This window comes from Leptinotarsa decemlineata, unplaced genomic scaffold (genome assembly GCF_025532065.1).
Source record: "Leptinotarsa decemlineata unplaced genomic scaffold, Ldec_3_MD MMD2_tig00001719_RagTag_RagTag, whole genome shotgun sequence".
In the NCBI taxonomy this organism is placed as follows: domain Eukaryota; kingdom Metazoa; phylum Arthropoda; class Insecta; order Coleoptera; family Chrysomelidae; genus Leptinotarsa; species Leptinotarsa decemlineata.
In genome coordinates this window covers 3,908,398-3,932,719 of record NW_027412569.1, presented here as the reverse complement: position 1 = coordinate 3,932,719, position 24,322 = coordinate 3,908,398, and the positions used below count along the sequence as shown (strand labels likewise).

The 24,322-nt window shown below is 34.5% G+C and overlaps 1 protein-coding gene and 1 long non-coding RNA gene across 9 annotated transcripts in view; one reads left to right on the top strand and one right to left on the bottom strand.

Moving 5' to 3' along the window:
- The window catches only part of LOC111518085 (inositol polyphosphate-4-phosphatase type I A), a 106,647-nt gene that overhangs the window by 69,829 nt on the left and 12,496 nt on the right, over positions 1 to 24,322 (top strand). For all 5 annotated transcript variants that reach the window (XM_074176333.1, XM_074176335.1, XM_074176332.1 and 2 more), the window contains 7 exons: positions 2,661 to 2,834; positions 6,561 to 6,761; positions 6,851 to 7,005; positions 10,204 to 10,515; positions 20,658 to 20,860; positions 23,607 to 23,951; positions 24,008 to 24,098. In XM_074176333.1, coding sequence (XP_074032434.1) covers positions 2,661 to 2,834; positions 6,561 to 6,761; positions 6,851 to 7,005; positions 10,204 to 10,515; positions 20,658 to 20,860; positions 23,607 to 23,951; positions 24,008 to 24,098 — 1,481 coding nt within the window. The remainder of the gene's footprint in view (positions 1 to 2,660; positions 2,835 to 6,560; positions 6,762 to 6,850; positions 7,006 to 10,203; positions 10,516 to 20,657; positions 20,861 to 23,606; positions 23,952 to 24,007; positions 24,099 to 24,322) is intronic.
- Positions 13,639 to 16,984, bottom strand: LOC141482684 (uncharacterized). Of its 4 annotated transcripts, none has more exons than XR_012465660.1 (3): positions 16,818 to 16,967; positions 15,082 to 15,361; positions 13,639 to 13,974 (listed from the first exon to the last, which is right to left on the bottom strand). It is a non-coding gene; the product is annotated as an uncharacterized lncRNA (long non-coding RNA). The 4 variants fall into 4 exon arrangements; XR_012465658.1 differs by having other exon boundaries at positions 16,701 to 16,830; XR_012465659.1 differs by lacking the exon at positions 15,082 to 15,361 and having other exon boundaries at positions 16,714 to 16,984.

The window sequence follows — 24,322 nt, the reverse complement described above, 5'->3', positions numbered from 1 at the left end:
CTTAAGAATTCAGTACATAGTTCAATCTGGTTTTATTTCAATTGTACTTTTATATCAAATATTTGATATGGTAAAGTTGTATGCAAAACTGGCAGCTTGTCTTTGAAAAATCATAAAATATATTCAGTAAAATATAATTTCAACTGGAGAGAAAATGTGAAAAACTCTTTTGAATACTCAAAAAAATCGTAGTACATGAAAGAGTTTACAGACACAGGAAATACTTAACTTTTTTAAATTTCATTGCTACACGGAAAATTATGAGGTATGAAAATGAAATAGGAAATTTGAACAAGTTTGAACAGAGAATTAAATTGGTGTAGGAAATGTTCTTGAAGGAGAGGTGCATTTTTAACAGTAATTCTAAAATGCAATTGAAAATTTTAATGCAAAACACTTTGACTTTTACTGTATAATCTTCAATATGGTTTTTGTCTGTCAGAATAAAATATGCCTGGTGCCAATGTTTCTCTTTCTCTTTTGTAACGTGAAAGGCCAAATTTTTACATGAATTGTATTTGCTTAGGATTGTCTCTTACTTTTAGGTTGTTTTAAAAGTTTTGACTGTTTTAATATCATCATATACTGATCGATAGAGAATCTTGTATTCTATGCACTGTTGCTGTTCATTTTGTCCAAATTTTAATGTTTTGATTATGTAATGTTCAGCGATTTTCGGCCCATTTTTTCATACAAATTCAAATTGAACCGAAACGCTGCCGAAACAAACACGAAAAATCAACCAGGCATTTGGCAATGATGCTGTTAATGGACGTATAGTGTTCGACGTTAGTTTGCGAAATTTCGTTCCGGATATTTTAGCCTCGAAGATGAGCCCCGAAGTGGTCGACCTACAATAATCCAGGACGAGGATTTGAGGACCCTGGTGGAGATTTGTCCGTCACAAACAGTGCGTGGGGTGGTGGAAGGACTGGGCGACAGCTCCCATATGTTTTTTGATGGTTTGAAACGTATTGGAAAGGTCAAAAAGCTCGAAAAGTGGGTGCCCCACGATTTCGAGGTCTGTTCTTCTTTATTCTTCCTTTTTTGGATCGGATCGTCGGCATTAAATGTTGAAAAAAATGTATATATGATGCTAAAGCACAAAAAGGAACCAAATGGGACAATACATTTGTATATAAATAATAAGTTACTAAAAGAAGTCGAAGTTTACAAATACTTAGAACTGTTGATCGATATTAAACTTCAGTGGACAGAGCATATCAACAAAGTGATAACAAAAATAGTTTCAATGACAGGTGCATTGAAACGCAGTGCAAAATATACAAACCACAATGTCAAAAAAACGATATATTACAGCTATATTGAATCACATATTATAAGGTATCTCATACCATGTTGGGACAATGCATCACAACAGTTAATTATCAAGCTAGGAAGAGCGCAAAACGAATCAATAAAAACTTTGTATAACTTGTATCGACCAACTTCCACAGACATTATCTATGAAATAACGGGATTCCTGAAAATAGAAACAAATCATTATACTTGTACAAGTTAAACTTATACATGGAATCTTGAATAAATACATTTCATGTAATACCACCATGAAAAGAGTAGGAGATTTGCATAATCACAATACAAGAAATGCAAGACTGAAACAAATATATATGAGAACAAAGAAAAATCAGGATACACCCATCTATAGAGGAATCCAGCAATGCAATAAACTTCCTGTAGACTTCACAAACATAACCTCTAGGACTGAATTGTAAAAACCTTTTAAAAAATTTGTATTCGAACTGTTTAGAAAGTAGGCTGATTGTGTATAATTTTACCGTGTTGAAGTTATCAAACAAAAGTTACACCAACATGTTTTGTGGAACTATTTTATTTTTTCACATTCAATGTCCATCTTTATTAAATTTTTTTATACATTATTTTTGTTTTTATTAATTTGGTATTGTTATAATTACAAGATTGTATTAATCAAAGAATTACTTTGTAGGCCTTATCACCAGATCTACTCTGATTACTGGCCAATTATATGTTCATAAATAAATAAACTAAATATCGCTGGGATTTGATCAAAGAAGGGTATGATAAAAATGGATCATCCACGACAACAGGAGACATTCAGGACAGTGGTTGGGCACCAATAAGCCACCCAGGCACTTCCCAAAGGCGAAAACCCCCCAAAAAAGACGATAGTTACTGCTGTATGGCCTTCGTCGACTTCATCGAATTCAGAGCATCCAATTTTTATGCTGACGGAATTAATCGACATGTGTTACGTTGGCAAAAGTGTAGGGATTCAAATGACGCATATTTAGATTAAATTGAATAAGTATCCACTGAGATATTGCAGTTTAAAGTAGGCTCATAAAGACGGACAAAACTTTTGAAACAACCTAATACAAAGAATATTGAATTGAAAGCAAATCATTTCTTGAAAACTTTTGTACAATCCTAAATGGATTCTCGAAACGAGTAGTTAAACTTTACCTCACCAACAAACGAGATAGAAGGGCACCACGTTTGTATTGAACATTGCCTGTAAACGCAACAATATGTCGCTTAATTTGGAAACCCGCAGTTTGTTTGATTTTGTAGACACGCTGAAAATGTTTTGTAGCTGTATCTTGTTTCTAATTGTACCTAATTGATATGCATTAGTCCCAATAATACGTATTTTACAGTAAGCTTAGAGAGGTGGTGTCGCCTCAGAGGGAACCTCTTGTTCTACTTCAAAAATAGAGATCCATGGTCGGAACCGTTGGGTGTTATTGTCCTGGAACAATGTCAAGTAAGGGTTGATCCTCCAATGGCGTCTCCTCCACTGACTGCTGAAGGACACTATCCTTTTTATTTAGGTAAGAAATGAATCTAGGAAACAATGTAACTCTTTTCTTCAATAAAATAGCATCTATTCTCAAACAACCTCGTCTAAATTGAACGAAGATGACCCAATAAAAAACTCAGAATTACAGAAGGTTGTTCATGTTCATGTATCCTTTTCATTCTGATACAGTCACAAAACATGAAATGATTGATAGTCTTGTGGATTGGCAAACAACTTATCTGCTGAATTCGATGACTTATTGATCTTAACAATGAAAAAACATATCATTCAGTCAATTCTCCCTATGCAAGGGAGTCAGCAGCTTCGTTGCCTTCCAGGCCAGGAATCCAGACCAGAGACAATCGGTTGAGTCTTCCTATCGAGGAGAGTCGTTTTTGGCAATTTGCTACCAATTTAGACGTTGCTCGGTAGGAGCCAAGAGCTTTCAACGCCGCTTGACTGTCCGAGCATATTTTCATTGACTGGTGTGTGAGGTTGAATTCATCCAATCTTTCCGCACATAATTCAATAGCGTGAATTTCCGCTTGAAATACAGTCGCATAACTTCCTAGGCAGGTGGATATCTCTGTCCTGGGTCTGCGACTAAAAACACCTGCACGATAACTGGAAGGTGTTTTTGATCCATCTGCGAACCAACAACTATCTGCTCTTAATATTTCCTTCTGGAGGATCCAGTCCTCTCTACTCAGGGAAAAGTACTTTATAAGGCAGTTCGTAGTTGACAGTTGGAGACATAAAGTCAGAGGTCATTTCCAGAATGATGTGACTTCCAGTGTCAACCAACAGTCTGTTGCACTCTGCATTAAATTGATTTGTGCAATTGGCAATGTGCACAAGTCTGTGTGCAGTCCATCTAGCCTCTCTCTCTCCAGAAAAATGTGGAGAGGAGGTATTTCTAGAAGGATTTCCATGGGCGCTGAGGGTGTGGTACTGATGGCACCACTGATAGCCAGACAAGCCTGTCTCTGTAAGCCAGAGAGCTGTAAAGCTTTGGCCACCAGGCAATTGCACCATAAGTGATCATTGGTCTAACAATCATCACATAAATCCGGTGGATTTGTTCGGGACCTGAACCCCAAGTTTTACCACAAATCCTTCGACATGTCCATAGAGACAGTCTGGCTTTGTGTAAAACTTTTTCCAAGTGAACGTTCCAGGTGAGTTTTTTATCAAGGATAATGCCAAGATATTTCACCTCCGTTCCAAATGGAATGACCTCACCACTGAGGGAAAGTGGCGTTAGATCGTCCAATTTTCTCCTCTTGGTGAAGGGAATTAACACAGTTTTGCTGGGGTTGACAGACATCTGCTCCCTCAGGCACCAATTGTGAACTACGTCCAACGCGCTTTGGAGGATATTACAAGCTACCCTTCCCGACGTGGACCTTGCCACGATGACGAGGTCATCTGCATAGGCTTGCAGATCAACTTTTCTTCTGTCGTGGGCATCAAGCAGACTATCATCAGGAGCGACCACAGAAGAGGAGATAGTACCCCACCTTGAGGGCAGCCCCTGGTGACCCTGAACCTAATGGCCTCGCCTTGAAGAGTGGTAGTTGCAGTTTTTCTACTAGCATGGCATAGGTCCAGCCAGTTATGGTCGATTCTATACCCTTCCTAGCCAGAGACAACCCTATAGATTTAGGTAGTGCATTGTCAAATGCTCCTTCAATATCAAGAAATACAGCAACCGCAATCTCCTTGTTGTCAAGGGATTAGAAGATTTTCACAACGAGGTTGTTTTATGCTAAATCTGTCGATTTGCCGGTTTGATAAGCATACTGGTGGTTATTCAGGGAGATGCATATAATGCTACCCTCCTGATGTGTCCGTCCAGTATCCTCTCAAGTCCTTTCAACAGGAAGGATGTAAGGCTGATTTGTCGTACAGGTTTAGGGTGTGGGTTTCTCCGACACACTTTAGGTATTTATACCACCCTTGCTGCCAACCAACTGGGTGGTATATAGTTCCACGCCAGACTAGCTCTATACAATTTTGTGACAATAGGTAATATTATTTTCAGTCCGTTTTGAAGAAGAGCTCCGGGAGATTTGAAAGGCTGAAAAGACTTGATAGCCCATTCAACTTCCTGTGCTGTGATAACCTTCTTTGCGACGTCCCAATCGTTCTTTTTTGGGCGTTTAGCACCCTCGAAGATGGGAGGTCTGTTGTTATCAAGAGTCAGATTTCCAGGAAAGTGGTTTTCTTTACTAGATGTCGGCTCTCTAGAGAGAATCTTGTAAATTCTTGTGCTGCGAGGTAAATCAGAGATACTCTCAGGTAGTACTAAAGAGATGAATGATTACAAATTTCTTTGCTTTGTTCTTTATCCAAACTATTCAAGAAGATATTTGCTAAAAGAATAGTAGACCACATTTACTTGTAAACTCGGTTGTTTTTCTGGGTGTTCATCCGTTGTATGCTGTTCAATGGTCGACGTTTCGCCTCGTCTCAGATGCTATTACCAAGACTTGTTACTGCTCTTGCTGCACGTAACATAGTGTGGTGTTTCCTGATAGTATAATTCCGCCAGGTAAAAGGAATTCTTATTCATTGATGATTGTTTTCGGTCACTATCCCTGCTAATTGTTTTTCAATCTCGATGGCTTCTCAAACTTGTCGGATTCTCGAATTTTGTATCTGGGCTATCGGTTTTTTTCGAATTGAAATTGATTTTATGTCCTGTCTGTAGGTGATATTGAAAGAGGGCTGTTTATGTTTGTTTCGATTTCAAGGAGTTTTTCTACTCCTGCAGATATCTTTTTGTGGTTCTGGCCGATATATTGTTCATCCCAGTCACCACAGTCTTCTGGTCTGGGTAGTAGTCACGATATCATTAGTTGTAGTTTGTAGGTAGATAGTCTGGATATCTCGTCTCATCATTATTATCTCGATTTTATCAGTAACAGGTAGTGTTGTGATCTTTCTCTCTTGTGGGGGGCTTTGTATCTGTCTGGCGGATACCTATACTGAATTTTTTTTGATTATCAATGGATCTTTCAACGATTTGTGATTCGTCGGTTATTGACTGCAAGAACTACGTTCTTTTATTATTTTCAACTCATCAAAGGCATTTGATAAAGTTTGCATGGAATTCTTAGCTGCAAAACTGGTACAATTATGATTTTTAGATAATTTGATAAGTCTGTTAGAACCTTACATGCCAAATAGAACCATGATGGTTTTGAACCTCTTCTGGTACTCAGAATGGGAACCTAGGTGAGCCACACGGTTCGGTTCGTAGCCCTGTGTTGCGTTTGCTGTACGTTAGTGAACTTCCACAGCACCTGGCAGATGTTTATTCAACTATTTTTGCGAATGATGCAGCTATGACAATATGTGGATACGATAAAGAGCAGTTCATCTCTAAAACGGAAGCTGTTATTGATTAATTTTTTTCCTTGTCCAAGGAGTAAGCTGATATTGAATGTGTTAAAGTGATTTCTTGTGAATGTTTTCCACCAGATCGTCTGGAAAGACGATATCCCACCTTCGATAGGGATTAAATTCCTATGATCCAACGCATATGAACATAACCACAATACAAGCTTCAGTAAGTTCTTCAGAATGTTACTTTATAAAAAAGTCTCCCCATTATAATGTCATCACATTTCATAACAAACGACCCAATGAGGTGAAACTACCAAGAAAGATGCTACACTACAGTTACAATGATTTCTCAAATTATAACTTTCAGTTTAATTATCAACGATGACACGGAATCATATGTTTACAGTTTTTGATGGCGGGTTGAGTCAGGCTTTAGCTTCGACTTCAGATATAGAGCGTTCCAGTTGGATGGACTGTATAAGGCAAGCTAGCTATGAGGGTATTAGAGCTGAATACAATGCTCTAAGACAGTGTATCGAAAGGAGAAGGAACCACAAACCAAATATCGACTTACATACGTGGAGGTTGCAGCAAACACATGTGTTTGGTAAATTAAACTTCTTACATTACATTACTGACCATTTGTTTGTTTTTATTTTGTCAAATGAGTTTTTATAATCATTCTGTATTTTTCAGATATAACTGAGGTTCCACTCTGTGAAATTTCTTTAGCATGTGATAATTTACTCTGTGATGGTCATGGTAGACCCCCTAACCCGTCTTTGGTAGTAGACGTTTATATGCCATCTTCCAAATTTTGGGTGCAATACGGAAGAACTGAGATAATTGAGGTAAATCATAGAACTGCCACATACCAATTGTTTCAATTTGTTGGTCCTGAATCAATAATTCAATATTATATAGTTTATCTAGATAGAATGAAATTAATGCATGAATACTTTATTTTGAAGTGAAATTGACAGATGAAACTATCAAGATGGCGACTGGGCGCCATCTGGGAGAAAAAATAAATAAATGGAAAGGGGGTCTTGTGACACATCTTTTTTGAAGCTCCTGACAAATGCTTCACAACCCTAGAATATAATGTCAATATCTTCAACTACTACAAAATGGCGGAACTTTTAATAATTGCCTGAATACATTGACATTTAACTACATAATATTAGGTAATAAGCTTGAGGTCAGTTCAGAAGATGCTCGAAAAGGTTGCCTTGAACTTCTTGACATATGAACAGCCTATCCGATATTTCACGCCGAACATTTTCAAACACAGTAACGTCAATATCTCTACAAATATTTATTATTCTCTGCCGTATATCCAATATTGAAGCAAGTTTAGTTTCGTACACCTTTTGCTTCAAATAGACCCATAAAAAAGTCCAAAGGTGTCAAATTTGGCGAGCGGGCTGGACATTCTGTAGCACCTTGACGGCCAATCCAACGACCGGGAAAGGTAGTATCCGAATAGTTTCTTAGTTGTCTGGAGTATTGTGGTGGTGCTCCATCTTGTTGGAATACAATATCCTTATCGAATTCATTAGGATTCGCTTCGACGATTTCAGTGATGAGAGGGTCAACAGTAGTTTCCATCATATTCAAATACAGTTCCCTGTTAAATTTCAATTATTAAATAAAATAGAGGTCCTACAATATGGTTTCCCAATATTCCTGCCCAAACGTTAATTTTTTTCTGAATATGGGGTATGTGTTTCCTGGAAAACGTGAGGGTTGGTGTCACTCCAATAACGGCAATTTTGTCTGTGAACTTTGCCATTTAAAAAAAAGTACATTCGTCACTAAAACAAATATTGTGGAGATAGGTAGGATGCCTCGCAATGGTTACCTTCATGATTTCGCATAATTCTATTCTTCGATCAGGGTCATCTTCAGTTAATTGGTGTACCATTTTAATTTTGTATGGATGATACCTATTCCTCTTCAAAAGTCTCCACACAGTAGAAGGAGACACCTCACAAACATTCGCGACGGAATAAGTAGACTGTTCAGGATTTACTACCATCTCACCAATTATTTGCACTTGCTGTTCTTCCGGATTGGACGGATGACCTGAAGGCTTTTTGTTATGTACACTACCGGTAGTTGTGAATTTGGATACAAGTTCCCTCAAATATCTTCTACAGATAGGACAATTCGGAAAACGTTCATTGAAAATCCTTTCAGTCCCGTAAAAGTTACGCGTCGCACCGTAAATAAAAATCGCTTCAATTTTTTCTTCCAATGGACGAGAATTGACCATTTTAGAGATTGTTGACGTGGTACCTTTCTACTAGTAAAACCGAAAACTAAATAAGAATATTCTAACTGAACAACGATGTTCATTGTCGTACTGACATTTTTTGTCGTTTTTATACATAACTTAACAAACCTTATCGGGTTGTTGGAAATGCCATATGGCAGATAAAAAGGAATATTTCTAGAAATATCGATATTAATGTGTTTGTCTTCAGGAAATTATCAAATGTTCCGCCATTTTGTAGTAGGTGAAGATATTGACTTCATATTCTAGGGTTGTGAAGTATTCGTCAAGAGCTTCAAAATTATGTTTCACAAGGCCCCCCTTTCCATTTAATTTTTTTTCCCAGATGGCCCTCAGTCGCCATCTTAAAAGTGTCATCAGTCAATTTCACTTCAAAATAAAGTATTCATGCATTAATTTCATTATCCCGAATTTCAATTTTTTGAGTTGACCCGTTCAAAAAATAGAAGGAAAGGGACATTAAAGACATGCACTGTATGAGAAGGAAACAAAAACATTTTGTTTTAAAAAAATCTACATAATTTTTAATATATAGCCGAATAGTTTGACGTGAACCGAGAATATGAACAAGGACAATAATAGTTATAGAAAACGAAAGTTGTTTTTACATTGCAAAATTTAAATAAAATAAACTTCTTGTGCTTTCTTTCTATAAAACTCGCCAATTAGTCTATAAAAATTGATGTTTTCTACAGTGTTGGTATTCTATTGATAAAGTGTTAAGGATGAGAGTCCTTCTTGAGATACAGTCGTCCTTAAATAAGAATGTCTTTATTATGTGTGATGAAATTGGCCACTATACAATAGCTTTATCAGGCATACATAGTTGACATGAACACGCTTGAGGCAGTTATATAGAATTTATATGATCTAAATTGAGTGTCAAATTGTTATGTATCCACAGAACAAACATTATCATCAGCGAAGATTACAATTTCAGATTTTTTTCAACAAGAAAAGATTGTTTGAATAAATGCTGACTAGGATTGGCCACAGTGCTGTTCCCTGAGGTACATCGCACTATATAGTTTTTTTTCGCTCATCTGATCTATGCTAACTTTTTTTGTTCTATTTGAAAGATAGCTTTTTGAAAGACTGTGTGGTGTGCCTCTAACTTCCATATGACCCAGTATTTCAATCAAAAAGGAATGATCAGCCATATCGAAGGCTTTTGTTAAGTATATGACTATACCAATCAATGCTTTCCATTAGTCCAAACATTTAAAATGTTTGAATATTGAATATTACCGGAGTTTTTTCCCAACACCAAGGGTGTGGTATACATGTTTAGTATATATATGGTTAGCCTTGCAGGTTTTTCCAGTTTTATCTTCCTCTTGAAGATGATCACTTGGTGATCGAAACACGTGTCGAGGTGTTATAAATAACGATTTAGTGGAAAACACTCCAGTAATATACATTATTACACCAAAGGTTCCAAACAGTGTATCACAAGATTTGAAATGTTTGTGGGTCAATCTGGCATATAATGTCCCATTCAATATCAAATCGCCATCCACTAATTGAATACTAGTTGAAATGTTGAAGTTCAAGAGGCTCTTCCAGAAGTTGATGATGTAACACACGCAAGAGCTTTAAGAATGAAATTCTATTTATATTATGGGCTTATTATGTGAATAAATATAGGCTTGAGTCTGTAAATATTTTTAGATTATCGAAGTGTAACCTCTAAATTCGACAAGAAACGTTGTCAACTCACTCGAACGGTCGATATTATTCTCATTTTCAGAGGAGCAGCAACCCTGGATTTCTCAGTACAGTGAGCTTTCGTGCCTCTGACGGTCTTTCGGGGGAGACGCGCGTCAGATTCACAGTGTTCGATGTCAGGGAGAGGGTCTCGCATACTGCCGTACCTCTCGGATCAGCTTGTGTTCTTTTGAGTGCCATACAGGATTCAGCTCGTCTCCGCATCCCCCTGCTGTCCAGAACGCAGGCCACGGCCGGTTTTTTGACAGTAAGCGCTTGGTCACTCGAAGTGGAAGACAGAGGAAGCAGTACGGAACATACACCTTGTCGAATGTCTTCTCATAATAATGCTCAGGTAGGTGAAAAATATGCATGGTGTATCTCAAATGGTGTCATTCATTTCAGGTGTTATATTTCATGAAAAAAGTTCATATATGAACGTCTGTTTTAATGAGTAACAGGGTCTTCTTTTCGTGCAATTAGATTTGGAATTCTGATTCCAGTGGCTTCGCAGAGGGTTACTTGACTGATATTTATGGTAAAAGCGCCACTACCGCACTAGGCCCGTGAGGCCCGGGCCTAGGGCGATATGATTTGAGGGGCGGCAAAATTTTTGAAATACCAAAATTTTAGAGATGGCAAAAAGTAAAGATAGTCTCCTTTGAAAATGAGTTCAAATTAATTTTTATAAAAAAAATCTATAGAATATTATATAATAATTCAATGCATATGAGAAGCTTTACGAAAATTTCAATTTCTTCAATAATTTATCTGAAATAGATACAAATGAATTGAAAAATCTTGTCAATAAACTAGTCAATAAGTATTGTTATAAATACGGCTCCTCTTTGAAAATAGGAAGTGAACTCAGACAAAATAATATGTGAAATCTCTCTCAACGCCACCCATAACGCCTCTGGGTGGTTCATGGTCAACCATAGGTCCCGTTGACCCGGTGTGTCTTCAACACCAACACTTTCAACTTCCCTGTACCCATTACCGTTTTACGATTTCACTACCGATTTTCCTTAAATTCACACCAAGCGCTTAGAAACAAAATAACTCCCTTATTTAGGCCACCTTCCTCAGCCTCGAAGGCTGAGGGATGAGACCCCCGATCTCGTCCCAACGGGCTCCGGTGACCGACTTTTTGTGTCTCGCAAAAAAAACTCCCAAGCCCTCGTGTCAGCAACGCTAGCCACAAAAACTTCATACCAGCGTTTTTGACTTTCCCAAGCGTATGATTATCGGCAAGATGTAATATATACATTTGTTTAGTCTAGCCCAACTTCTACATGACCACAACGACGCTCAAAGGTCAGACAGTCATAAAGTAGTTCAAACGCTTTTTCATCTGGGATAATACCGACACCGAAGAACCGGGTGATCGACCTCGATCTTTATGAATAAAATAATATTTTACGTTAACCATCGCAATGGCAGTTAATACAGTATTCTGAAAATTTAGAAGAGACATTTGGGAACGAATGTATTCATTTACATTGTCAACTAAAACTAGTCGACAACTATGGATCCTTCTAATTTTTCTGAGGAACGCATATCCCAGATACCCGGAGGTAAAGATATGTCTTTAATAATATATTCACTCGTTGAATAATAGTCTATCCAAATTTGCAACACTACAAGGACGAATTTACTAGAAAATGATCGGCAAATTTTAACAAATCTTCGCTTGGTTCTGGTTCGCTACTAGCCGCTTGGGTCGACTGGAGAATACATATGCGTCAACAATACAACACATACTTTTATACAACATCATTTTATACAACAATTTCCGAGAGCTCTTGCTTGATAATAGCTTGAAGTCGATACATAAAAAGAGATAGCTATACAAGCGTGAGTCGGCGGCAATTTCTTACATTTTCAGTCCAATTGGTGAAGTTAACTATTTACTGAAAAGTGTCTACGGTTTCAATTCCTTGGTACAACACGAATAGTAGTTTCAAATACTAATGAATTGTGAACATTTCATATTTAACAGCAAGTACATTTTATATCGTTATCATAAATTTTAACCTGAAACTGGGAATGGCTCTATCTAATATTCCGTATAGTAGAATATTTGAATTGCCAGATATCGGAATTGAAAAATGAAATATAAAGTATGATTAATAAAGTACTGATGAATTTAATAAAATTGGTTCAAAATCGTAACATGAGGTTTTCACTGTTGGTGAATTTCAAAAATAAAAGCAATTCTTTATCAAAAGGTTAGACTGTTCGGAAAAGTAGCCATATGGTTTTGTTTTTATTAATTTGTGACTTGTATCGGATGCATAAATCAATGATATGTGTAAATTCTTTTCCCGGCCCAACTGACAATGTCGTGATTTAGCGCTTTGTATATGGAATAAATATAAATCCCAATATCTCGTTCACTGGAAATAAAAATGAATTCAAAATTTCAGAATTTCTTATGTTTGCAAATGATCTCAAACTTTATCGAGCAATTACTTGCCGGGAAAATGCTGAATTAGTTCGAAAAGATCTCGAAGATTTTTCCATGTGGTGTAGAAATAATTTGTTAGAGGTAAACATCAATAAGTGTCAAATCATTACATTCGCTAAAATTAGAAGTCCAATATTCTTTGAATATACATTGAATAGTATAGCTCTTAAAAGAGAAACATTTATTCGCGATCAGGGAGTTAAATTTGATAGCAAAATTAATTTTAATCTTCAAGTATCAGACATTGTGGCAAAAAGTCTCTAAATGCTAGGTTTTGTGTTGAGAATTTCTACTGATTTTTCAATTAAAACAAAAAGATTTTATATTGGGCTTTCGTAAGATCCATTCTTGAATATTGTTCGGTTATATGGGACCCATACTATAATGTAAATATCGATTTAATTGAGAATGTTCGAAAAAATTCTTAAGGAATTGTGCTTTTCACTTTGGTATTCAACGAAATGAATATGAGTACAGTCAATTCTTAACCAAGTTAAATATAAAATCATTGGAAGATAGGATAATTTATATAAGCTTGAGTTTCCTCTTCAAATCAATAAATAGTGAAATAAACTGCCCAGAACTACTTCAACTAATAACTTTTCAAATCAAACGAAAAGATACGAGAAATCCTGACATTTTTCATATAAATTTTTTCCATGCCAATTATGATTTGAACAGTCCGATTACTCGTATTCTGAAGCTGGGAAATCAATATCATAAGTTAGATCTATTCAATGTATCACTTCAGGTCCTTGAAAATCAATTGAAAAGGCTATAGCGTTTTCGAAGCTTTTCGTTACCTTACCATTTTCTTTGTAAGTACCAGAATTGTTTCATATTTTAGTAATGTAGTCACTAAACAAAGATTTATTAATATTTTATATTTCACACTTCGCTAAATGTTTTGTGAAATTGTAAATTGTAATGTAGACATCAGACATGAGCATTCAAAAATACTTTGTAGCTCTTCACACTTTGTTAAATATGTTTTTGTAAATTGTTGAATAAATAAATAAATAAATTTATTAGTCCCCAAAAGTAACATGTTCACGAAAATGTAAATATAACAAATAAGGAAAAATTGTTGCATGAGTTCCACACAATTGAATCCAAGGAACTTCTGAACATATCGAAGGTTGATTTTATGTATATCTCATAAAGTTGTCAATACTCCATTTTTTTTTTTTTTTTATTTTTAGTGTGTTCAGTCTCCATGGCATGTTCCAACGCTTTATATAATTCGTAAACCAATTCTGCCAAGTCATCGAAAAATCTTGAAATATTCGTGGTTGTTGCAGATATTAGACTCGTTGATTTCTTTTGTTTTTTTGTTTCAGTCACCTAAAAAATATCAGAACAATAATTTATTTATTAAGTAGGCAAGCCTAATATACAAAAAAAGAAAAATTACAAATTCATAAATATCTCACGACATTAACTATGTAAATATAATAACATTTTAAAGTACCTTTCAAGGAAAACCAAATATACTTACATATCTATAGATTGTTAGGTTAGTTCACATTAAAAAATAAAAAATTACAAATATCATAATGAGCTGTCACTAATATACTTCTTTAATGATGACTCAAATTGGTTTATTGAATTAGATTCTTTTACAAATTGTGGTAGTTTATTAAATTCGTTTAAGCCTTTATGAAATATACTATTCATTCCAAATTTAGTGTTAGTTTTATTAATGTTAAAAATTGTTATTTCTTCTCGTATTGTAATCATGAACTTCATTATTTCTCAATAAGAATTTTTGAAAGTAATTGGGTAGCAATCCTTTATGCAGCTTAAATATAAAGATCATAGTCATATATAATATACGTTCTTCAACTGAAAACCAGTTTAGACACTGTAACATCGATTTAATTGCTGAGTAACGGCTACATCCCAATATTAATCGCATGCCCCGATTTTGAAGCTTTTGCAATTGCGCTATTTTATTTTTACCAAGTAGAAAAAGTAATATTGTACAATAATCAAAATGAGGTTGTATTAGGCTTTTAAAAAGAGTCAACCTAGCATACATAGACACTTTTTTACATATACGAGAGAGAAAAAAAAAGTTTTTTAGATATTTTTTCACAAATAAAATCAGCATGACTATTTAGTTTTAAATTTTTATCAATTTATAAAACCCAAATATTTTATTTCAGTCACAATTTCAATGCTAACATTATTAATTTTTATAACAGCATTTGCCCAAACAATTTGATCATACTTATAAGATGATGTCAAAATCATACTTTTTGTTTTACTGACATTTAGTTTCAGTTTATTAATAAATAAATATGTTTCAATTCTATTCAAAGACCTATTCATTTCAACAATTGTCTGATCCAATGTATCATCTGCAAAAAAATGTATACAGTGTGATCCAGATATGTGATTAATATCATTTAGGTAAATAATAAAAAGCAATGGACCTAACACACTAACCTGGGGTATGCCACTCTCAATTATAAGTTCATCTGACATTTAGTTTTTTGTCTTCTGTTGAATAAGTAACTTTGAATCCAATCGAAAACAATCCCTGATATCCCATAATATTTTAATTTTTCAAGTAGAATATTTCGATCAATTGTTTCAAATGCCCTTTTAAGGTCGAGAAATGTCGCAACAATGTACTGATTTCTATCAATTGTATTTTTCCATTCAGTTATTAAAAATTGTAGAGACGTTTCACATGAATGTCTAGCTCTAAAACCTGATTGGTTGCCTATAAACAATTTATTGGTATTAAAGTACTGAATTAATTGGTTATATACAGACATTTCTAACACAACATATATGAAATAATGATTCCAGATTGTTATTTGGGTTCTAATAATGAAAATGACGTATTGTTTATGATTTTGTTATTAAATTTTATACAATCGGCTCCAAGTGAATCAGTGAATTGAACTACTAATCAGAAAAATTCAGTATCACAAAAACCTGTCAAGGAAAATTTAGAAATAAGTACGTTAATTCAAGATACGGAATAATTCGTTTTCATAGTGAAAGTGCTTGAAAAGAATGTTTTTATACAATTGTCATTGAAAGTAACATTTTTAATGGTTGTCAAGAGTATTAAAAGATAATATTTACAAACTAGCGTGTTGAAAATATTTTTAACAATAGTGTTTTTTTGTAACAATTCAATTGAAGCTCTTTTTGCAGCGTCTTCAATATCGTCAGGAACACACAATTCCTCAATATTGTTCTTCATTATGCAAGACATTAAACACCTGCAAGAACTTTAAATGTGACTTTAAATAAAACGCGTGAGCTGTAAACAATACTGTTTGTTGGTAATCAGGTGATTCGGCCTCACCTGACACGGCCACCTCACAGCAAATGCGATAACATAAAAACAGTCAACTGACAATAGATGTAAGAATGTGTTTTTATAGAAATATTAAATTTATCTATTTTATTATGAAAACAGAATAGTTTTACAAACAACTTTGAATGATATTTATGTTTAAAAGTAAATTTTATTCTGTTCGTAAAATTTCTCAACTCGTTTCGCAAACTTTTTCGCTCACCAAATTAAACCTTACTTTTAACACTCATATCATAAGTAGCTATTTTCTATAATCATATTGCAAAAAGACTTTTTTGTACTGAAATTGCAAACTTTGTGCAACTTTTGTGACTGTTGAGGAATCTGGATGATTTTATAACATCACTATTATATATTTTTTTCAATTCGAAGACATAATATGGTTTTCTCCAAAACATATTTTGAATATCAAAGACTTACATCTATCTGACTGAATTACAAGGTAACATATTTGTATAACCATTACTTCAACTTAAATTTTTAATTTTTTTTCATTAGAGATTTATTTTGCCATCATAAATATATAAAATTACAGTAGCAATTATTCAATCTAATTCAGCAAATAGATCGGTTTGTTGTTAATAAAAGGTATAACCTTATGCATGAGCAAGTTAACTAATCTATCAAAATTTGTAAAGATATAGATTGTTAATATCTAAAGAAGTAAAAATATCAAATTTCAAAAGTTAAACTGTAAAATATGTGTACATAATATATATACTTATGTTACCTGAATATACTACCTGAATGGTGTGAATTAAAAACAATAATAACAAGAACCATTTGTGCATCGTAGCTGTTGTCCTTATAGAAAACAAACACATACTATGTTATGTCTTTTGCTTACATGTTTAATCGTTTGACACTTTTTTGCAAGTAACGGAGATGGTCCTGAATGTACAGTTACTTTTATTTTTATTGTTTTCTCTACTCCGTCTGTCGCCGTTTGAATAATGAATATATACATTAGTTATTTAACTTCGTTGTTATTAACATGATTTACGATGAAGATACCGTTAGAGGATTATTATTTGTATTCTTGAAGTAGAACTGGAAAATTAGTCATTTATTTGATGGAGTCTGATTGAAATGATTATTTTTGATATAATAATTGAAACGTCAATTTTAAACTTGGTTTGTTTTTTTTTCACGTCTGATTCAATAATAATGATAATAATAATAAAAGTAATATCAGGTTTTTTTTCTTTGAACTCCGCAAACTCTATCCAGACTACTAGATAATCGAAAATTGCCAGACTGTTCGATAAACGTGTGATTTATCAAAGTTGTGTTTTAAAATCAAAACCCTCTAAAGAGTTGATCTTTAGATTATAAGATTGTTTGGGTTTACACTGGGTGATACAGTTGCAATTTTCCTTTATAAGGTTATTTAGATTTATACGGAGTGATACAATTACAATTTCCCTTGTTGCTTTATAGTTCACGACATCATAGCTAACTTTTATCATCTTTCTTCAGCGTTTTGTTTACTTCGTACTTCATACTCCGTATTTCCTGAAATCTCTTTTCAAAAACTCTCTTGAAACAGGGTATCGAAATACAATATTGGTTGAAAGCAGTTTATATAACATCTTTGAAACATTTTATTGTTAATATGAGTCTATAACATTTTTTATCAATCATAAAAAAAATGTATGGCCTATATTAACAGAGAATTTTTGGAGGGTTACAGAAATAATTGATAAATTAGGCAGTGTCAAGCATAATACAGGGCAAGTTTGAGTTGATTTTGTTACCTATTTTTCCAGCATTGAATCAAAATGTAATATATGAACGAAAAGATATGACACTGATCATATGAATGTGTTTGTTTCATTTAGTAATTGTATAAAAAAAGTTGTTTCGTTTTCTTTGGGGGTGAGCTGGCCTAATTATTCAGTCCAGGACTTGGTATAAACACAAATAGCCCTATATTTTTCAAAACAACTTTTTTCAAGGAAACCGAATCTATAGGGTATTCCATTTAAAAAACGCATGATGAATAACACGTTTAATAAACAACCTGTATGATTGTAGGCATTCGATTTTGTCAACCATGAAATTCTTTTAACAAAATTAGAACTGTACGGTTTCAGAGGAGTGGTACATGATTGGCTAAAAAGTTATCTGACAAACAGGAAGCAGTATGTTCAAGCAAACAATCACATTTCACTGAAAAACATAAATGATGTAGGGGTTCCCCAGGGTTCTGTTTTAGGTCCTCTGTTATATCTTATATACGTGAATGACATTTATAATGAAAATTGAATAATGTATGCAGACGACACCTCCCTCGTAGCTACAGGGAGCAATATAGAGCAAACAGTCTTGAGGCCAATGAAGAAGTCAAAATATCTGAGGAATGGTTCTCTTCAAATGGATTAATTTTGAACATGGATAAGACAACGTTCATAAGATTTAGTCACTCAAATAATAAACTCGACCACAGCTTGTTGTTAAAATCTAACAGCAGATCTATCACTCAAACACCTTCCACGAAGTTCCTTGGGATGTATGTAAATGATGTACTGTACATGGACTACCCATATAAATGAAGTGTGCAAAAAACTAGCTCCAAAGTGTTATCTCCTGTACCAACTCAGGAAGACCGTCGAAAAATCTGTATTGATGATAATATATTTTGCACACTTTCAGTCAGTAATGACATATGGAATCATAGTATGGGGAGTATCACAGGAGGCCGATAGGGTACTCAAACTCCAGAAAAGAGCAGTTTGAAATATCGTTGGAGTGGCCAGGAGAGTAAGCTGTAAGAATATATTTGTACAGCTGAAAATCCTGACTTTCCATTATTTGTATGTCATGTCATTTGTATGTCAGAACATTTTCTTAGTAAAACTATCGTTTGTCTGCAGAAAATGAACTTCGCCCTTTATTTTCAGAAATGTTTTTATTTTTTTTTTTGCATACAATGTTAAAATCTATATGTATATTATTTGAAAATAATAAAGACCTTTATTATTATTATTATTATTATATACTGATATATGCCAAAACAGAGTTGGCCTCATTCAGAGCGCTGGGAAGCAGTAGATATCACACAAGAAAAGCAGCAATCCTGGAAGTGCCGAATCACCGTCTCCAAAAAACAAAACGTTGCCCAAAATACATGGCAATAACCCTGTTTAATCATTCACCAAACTGCTACAAAGGTCTTCTTTTGAATAAATTCAAAATAGTACTCAAAAATATCTTATTAAAAACAGCGTACTACTCTATAAGTGAGTATTTGGGAGACACAGTCGACGACGAATGGGTATATAGAGATTATAAATTAAAAACAGAATACTTATTTAGAAGTTAACGGATATGTTAATTAATTCGTATTTCAGAAATTGACGTTAATATCAAATTTTTATCAGAAATTATCATATTTTCTTGACGCCCAGTAAAGATAAAATCAAAATCAAAAAATCTTTATTTCCGTAGACCTAGGGAAGGCATGGAAAAGTCACATAACTCAGTACAATTACAATGAGGTCACAATCATAAAACAACATAATTATAAGACATATTATATAACATTTAGACCATAAAAGGGATACAAAAATTAAAATTTAAAATTCCAAATCAGACTGAAAAAATTCATCAAGCGAATAAAATACCTTTTTACATAATAGTTTCCGAACTTTTTGGTTAAAGAGCTTTACACTAGTTATTTTTTTAATGGATATTGGGAGCTTGTTGTACAGTTTTACTGACATGATATGAGGTCCATTAGTCACCTTGGCTAACTTATGACTAGGAATTAAAATGTTATAGTTTTTTCTCAGGGTGAAGCCCGAAAGAAGACATGTATCATCTCTGTTCTGAAACTTGGAGCAATTTGATTTAACGTAGATTACGCAATTAAGAATATACATGCAAGTAACAGTTAATATATTCAACTTTGCAAATAGTGGTTTACAGGAATCGAGTGGTTTTTTAAAACAAATTGTTCTAATAATCTTTTTCTGGAAAATTAATAAGTCACTGATTCTATTGCAGTTGCCAAAACAAATAATACAGTAATTGAGGGCGGAGTAAACATATGTATAATAGTAACTTTTAAGAATTTCAATAGACAAAAAATTACGCAGATTCCATATAACGAAACAGTGTGTCGCTAATTTCTTCAGTATGAAATCAACATGATGATTCCAATTGAGTTGGTAATCAATAAAAACTCCTAAAAATTTTTTATAGTTCACCTGTTCAATACTTTTAATCTCAGACCTAACCAATACACTACAATCAGTTTCCTGAATTGTAAAGAGATAATGACCCAGTCTGAAGCCTAACTTTAACAACCTGTGTACGACCAGTTGAATAGGTTTCAATCCATTTCAGACTTGGACCACGGACGCCCATGTCAAACAGTTTATCAAGAAGAAGACCATGATGTATGGTATCAAACGCTCGTGTCAAGTTGAAAAGAACACTAAGTGGTTTTTCACCGTTGTCGAAGTTTGATAATACATGATTATGTAGAGAAAGTTATGCACTGGGCCGACCATTGCTTGCTTAAGCTGGGAAGGAAAAATACCTTCAGAGAAAGATAAATTGATTAGATAAATCAGAGGTTCCATTATTTTCGAAGCAGCCTTTAATAACATTAATAAAACATACTTTATATATCTAACACTACCATGTTAGGTATATCATATAACCTCTTTTTGATTTCCAGGTATGGTCCCACAGAAGATCTCAATCTTTACCTCCGAGATTAGGCGTAAAGATGAGACTACCTAGCCAATCAGAATTGAAACTTCTGTTCGCCTCGCCATATCTGCAAACTTATCGATTTCATTCCGGCTTGGGTGGAGATATCTGCGTACACGAATACATGGCAGAGAGTCGCCTCTGTTTCTCATTTCCAAGACAAATACTGTGAGTCAAAATATGAATAAGTTTAATAAAAATTCAATACTACAATTACAATAATTATAATCATAATGGAGTTTTGTATTCGACGTTTCAGCTCCCATTTTTGAGCCATTTTCAAGAATTTGATGTGACTTGACGCCGGGCCGGGCTGGGGCCAGGTCTCGTCGCGAGTTCTCTCGAAGGTCTCAAACTGCCTACTCCTTAGATTGAACTGAGGTGTCGATGGGTGTTCGGTGGTATTGATAATAATAATATTTATTGATTTCTTTAGGACATCCTAATATACATACATTATTTTAAAAATATATAAATAAATGACATAAATAACAAAAATTATTATATGATAGAAGGAAAAAATAAAAGCCATTTTTCAATGATTCCAGAATAGTTTCAACATAAGGATATACATGATAAATATATTACCAAACATAAAAAAGAGAATCAAGGATGATATTTTATATAGTTCATGAGTTTTTTTTGAATTGGAAAACATTTATTGAATCCTTCAACGAAAGTGGGAGTTTGTTATACTCATTCAAACCTTTATAAAATAAAGACTTCATCGTACTAGTCAAATTAGTTTGAGGAAAGTGGAATTTTTGGAGAAACTCACTCTTGTTAAGTGGTTATGGATTTGAGATTTATATATACAGAATTCTTCAAAATAAGGTGGAAGCATATGTGTTAGTTTGAAAATGAATATCATTGCTAACTCATACAGTCTCTGGGAAACAGACAGCCACTGCAATGTACTTAACATGTTTGATATACTGGAATACCTATTCACTTGTAAAATAATCCTCATTCCACGATTCTGTAACTTTTATAAAGCCGATACCTTATACAGCATGTTTCACTCCAAGTTTTTTATATAATTCAGTTGTCCTTTACAATGCCCTTCCCAGTGACTTCAGACACTAGACTTTATATAACTTCAAGAAAAAACAGAAACTGCACTTGAAATCAGCTGGATAGTTCAATTGGATACCGTTAATGCTCTCTTTTGTGGTATGTTATTGCAGTTTATTTTTTGTTTTTCTGTCTACTATTTTATCATTTATTTTTCAATTGTTTGTATAACTTTCAAATATGCTTTTATAATTGTCTTTTTAACTAGGTTAAGTTGAAAAACAGCTTAAGCTGAACTTCGCCTTTCATCATTATTTTTGTTTTATATATTATTATGTTGATGAATAAAGCCGATTATTTTTATTATTATTTTGGTCAAATGAGTATAAAAGACTAACACAATAATCAAAATGGGGTTGGATTATACAATTATATAATGTAATTTTTGAGTACATCGAAAGCTGAGATGAAATTCTTGAGAAAAAAATATATTTTTTTGGTAATTTTTCTATATATATAATCAAAATGAACATGAAGATATAAACGATTATCCACCATGAAACCTAAGTATTTGAATTCACTTACAAACTCTATTACATCACCTGCAATTTGTAATCTTTTGTTGAGATTGTTGATGAGTGATAGCTTATAACCAGTTGATAAGATGATATATTTTGTTTTGGAGGTGTTGAGTTTTAGTTTATTGCGATTCATGTACTTGAAAACATTTCTTAGTTCATTATTCATTTGATCAGCTACTGTTTCTATATCATCTCCTGAAATTGATAACAAAGTGTCGTCTGCAAAAAGGTTCGTGAAATCACAACCATGGATGGTATCTAAATCATTCAGGTAGATTAAAACTAACATAGGTCCCAAAACACTCCCCTGAGGTATCCCGAAAATGACACCGCGAGATGATGACACTGACACGGAAACTACTGAAGCGGAAAGGTGGGGGTGGGGCTTCGGGTGACTACCATCACCGGGGGTCTTGGTGGGGGGTGAGCTTCGAGAAATTAGGGGTTTCCAGGCAGTTGGAAGTCTTTGACCCTCTTCACGTTTGTTCAGGCAGAAAGGTCGCTTTTCGATTACGATGACCACGCGAATTATCCGAGCTTAGGGTGTTTTCGCTGTGGCGATGGTCTTAGTGATGGTCAAGTCTCTGTTGTGTCCTGTCTCTTGATGATGTTTTGATAAGGCTGAGGATGGGTCTGACTTTCGCACAGCAAGTTGATGTTCATATACTCTACTTGTCACACGTCTGTTAGTCTGACCTACATATGTTCTATAGCAATCGGAGCATGAAATTTCATATATACTCTGGGATTCATTGATTATTGTGTCCTTTGGAGAACGAAGGAATGTGGAAATTTGATTGTTGGCCAACACCCATCAATACCTCAGTTCAATCTAAGGAGTAGGCAGATTGAGATTAGAGAAAACTCGCGACGAGACCTGGGGAGTAGGCATATTGAGGCCCCGGCGTCAAGTCACATCAAATTCTTGAAAATGGCTACAAAATGGGAGCCGAAACGTTGATAACAGAAGACGCGGTTCAACCCGAACTCAAGGGTCTTTTATTAAGCGCTTCTTTTCTTTGAATTCAAATAAATACAATGAACAAAACACCAATTTTGATAAAACAATTTTATCATTTGCCTGTGTTGTTGAATGCCATATCCGTCCATGGTGATTTGGCAAAACAGACTGATTAAATGACAACTAATTTGAGAGATGTAGCTTCAACAAGACGGCCGTTATCAATTGTCAAAGTTCAGAAATCATTAGTGGAAGACCCTACACAAGTAACTATTGATAAACTAGTGACCATAGAAGTTATTGTAATCGCAATCTGACCACCCTTTATTGTTTGTCAATCTTCTATCAATTCTTCCAGCGATATATGGATTCTGCAGGAAAAAGAACTACTACAAGAGGTCGCTGGGATGGGGGAACTCAGAGAACCTTGGCACTCACGACAAGTAGAATTATTGGATCGTCACTTGCACCTGCTTCGACTATATTCACAAGCCAAGGAAAATTTGCTAGCGCACAAGGGCAGTCTCTTCAAAGCCAGTTCTCGCAAAGGCGACAGGAGTTTAGAGTTCGCTCCGATAAACCTGCACCTGCAAAGGATGTGGGTGCACAATGATACCCTTAACAAATCCGGTTTTTATGATTGGATCACCGTGGGAGCTTTCACAGCTCATTCCCACAAGTCGAAGAATGGTGGTTTGATTAGGTGAGTTATATTAAAAAAAGCGTCATCGATAGTAATTGTTTATATGTCTTTTTCAGATTAGTTCAGCAATTGAAAGAATCGCCGAGTAAATCTAGCTCAAATTATCAGATCACAACGAAAATTTCTATGGCCAATGATGCTATACAGGTATTTTTTTGTTAGTTTCATCAAATCTAATAACTAGAAAGATTAAATTAAAAATCTTGACCTCATCATGGCCGGCCAAGACATCTTGTAGTGTGTTCCACTGACATAAAGTCAGATGGAATAGATTATGGAACGTTTTGGGCGTTCATGTAAACGTTACAAATGGCGAGGTTGAAAAAATGAAGTGGAAGTTTTGAGGAGGTTACGTAAGCATTTACAATAAG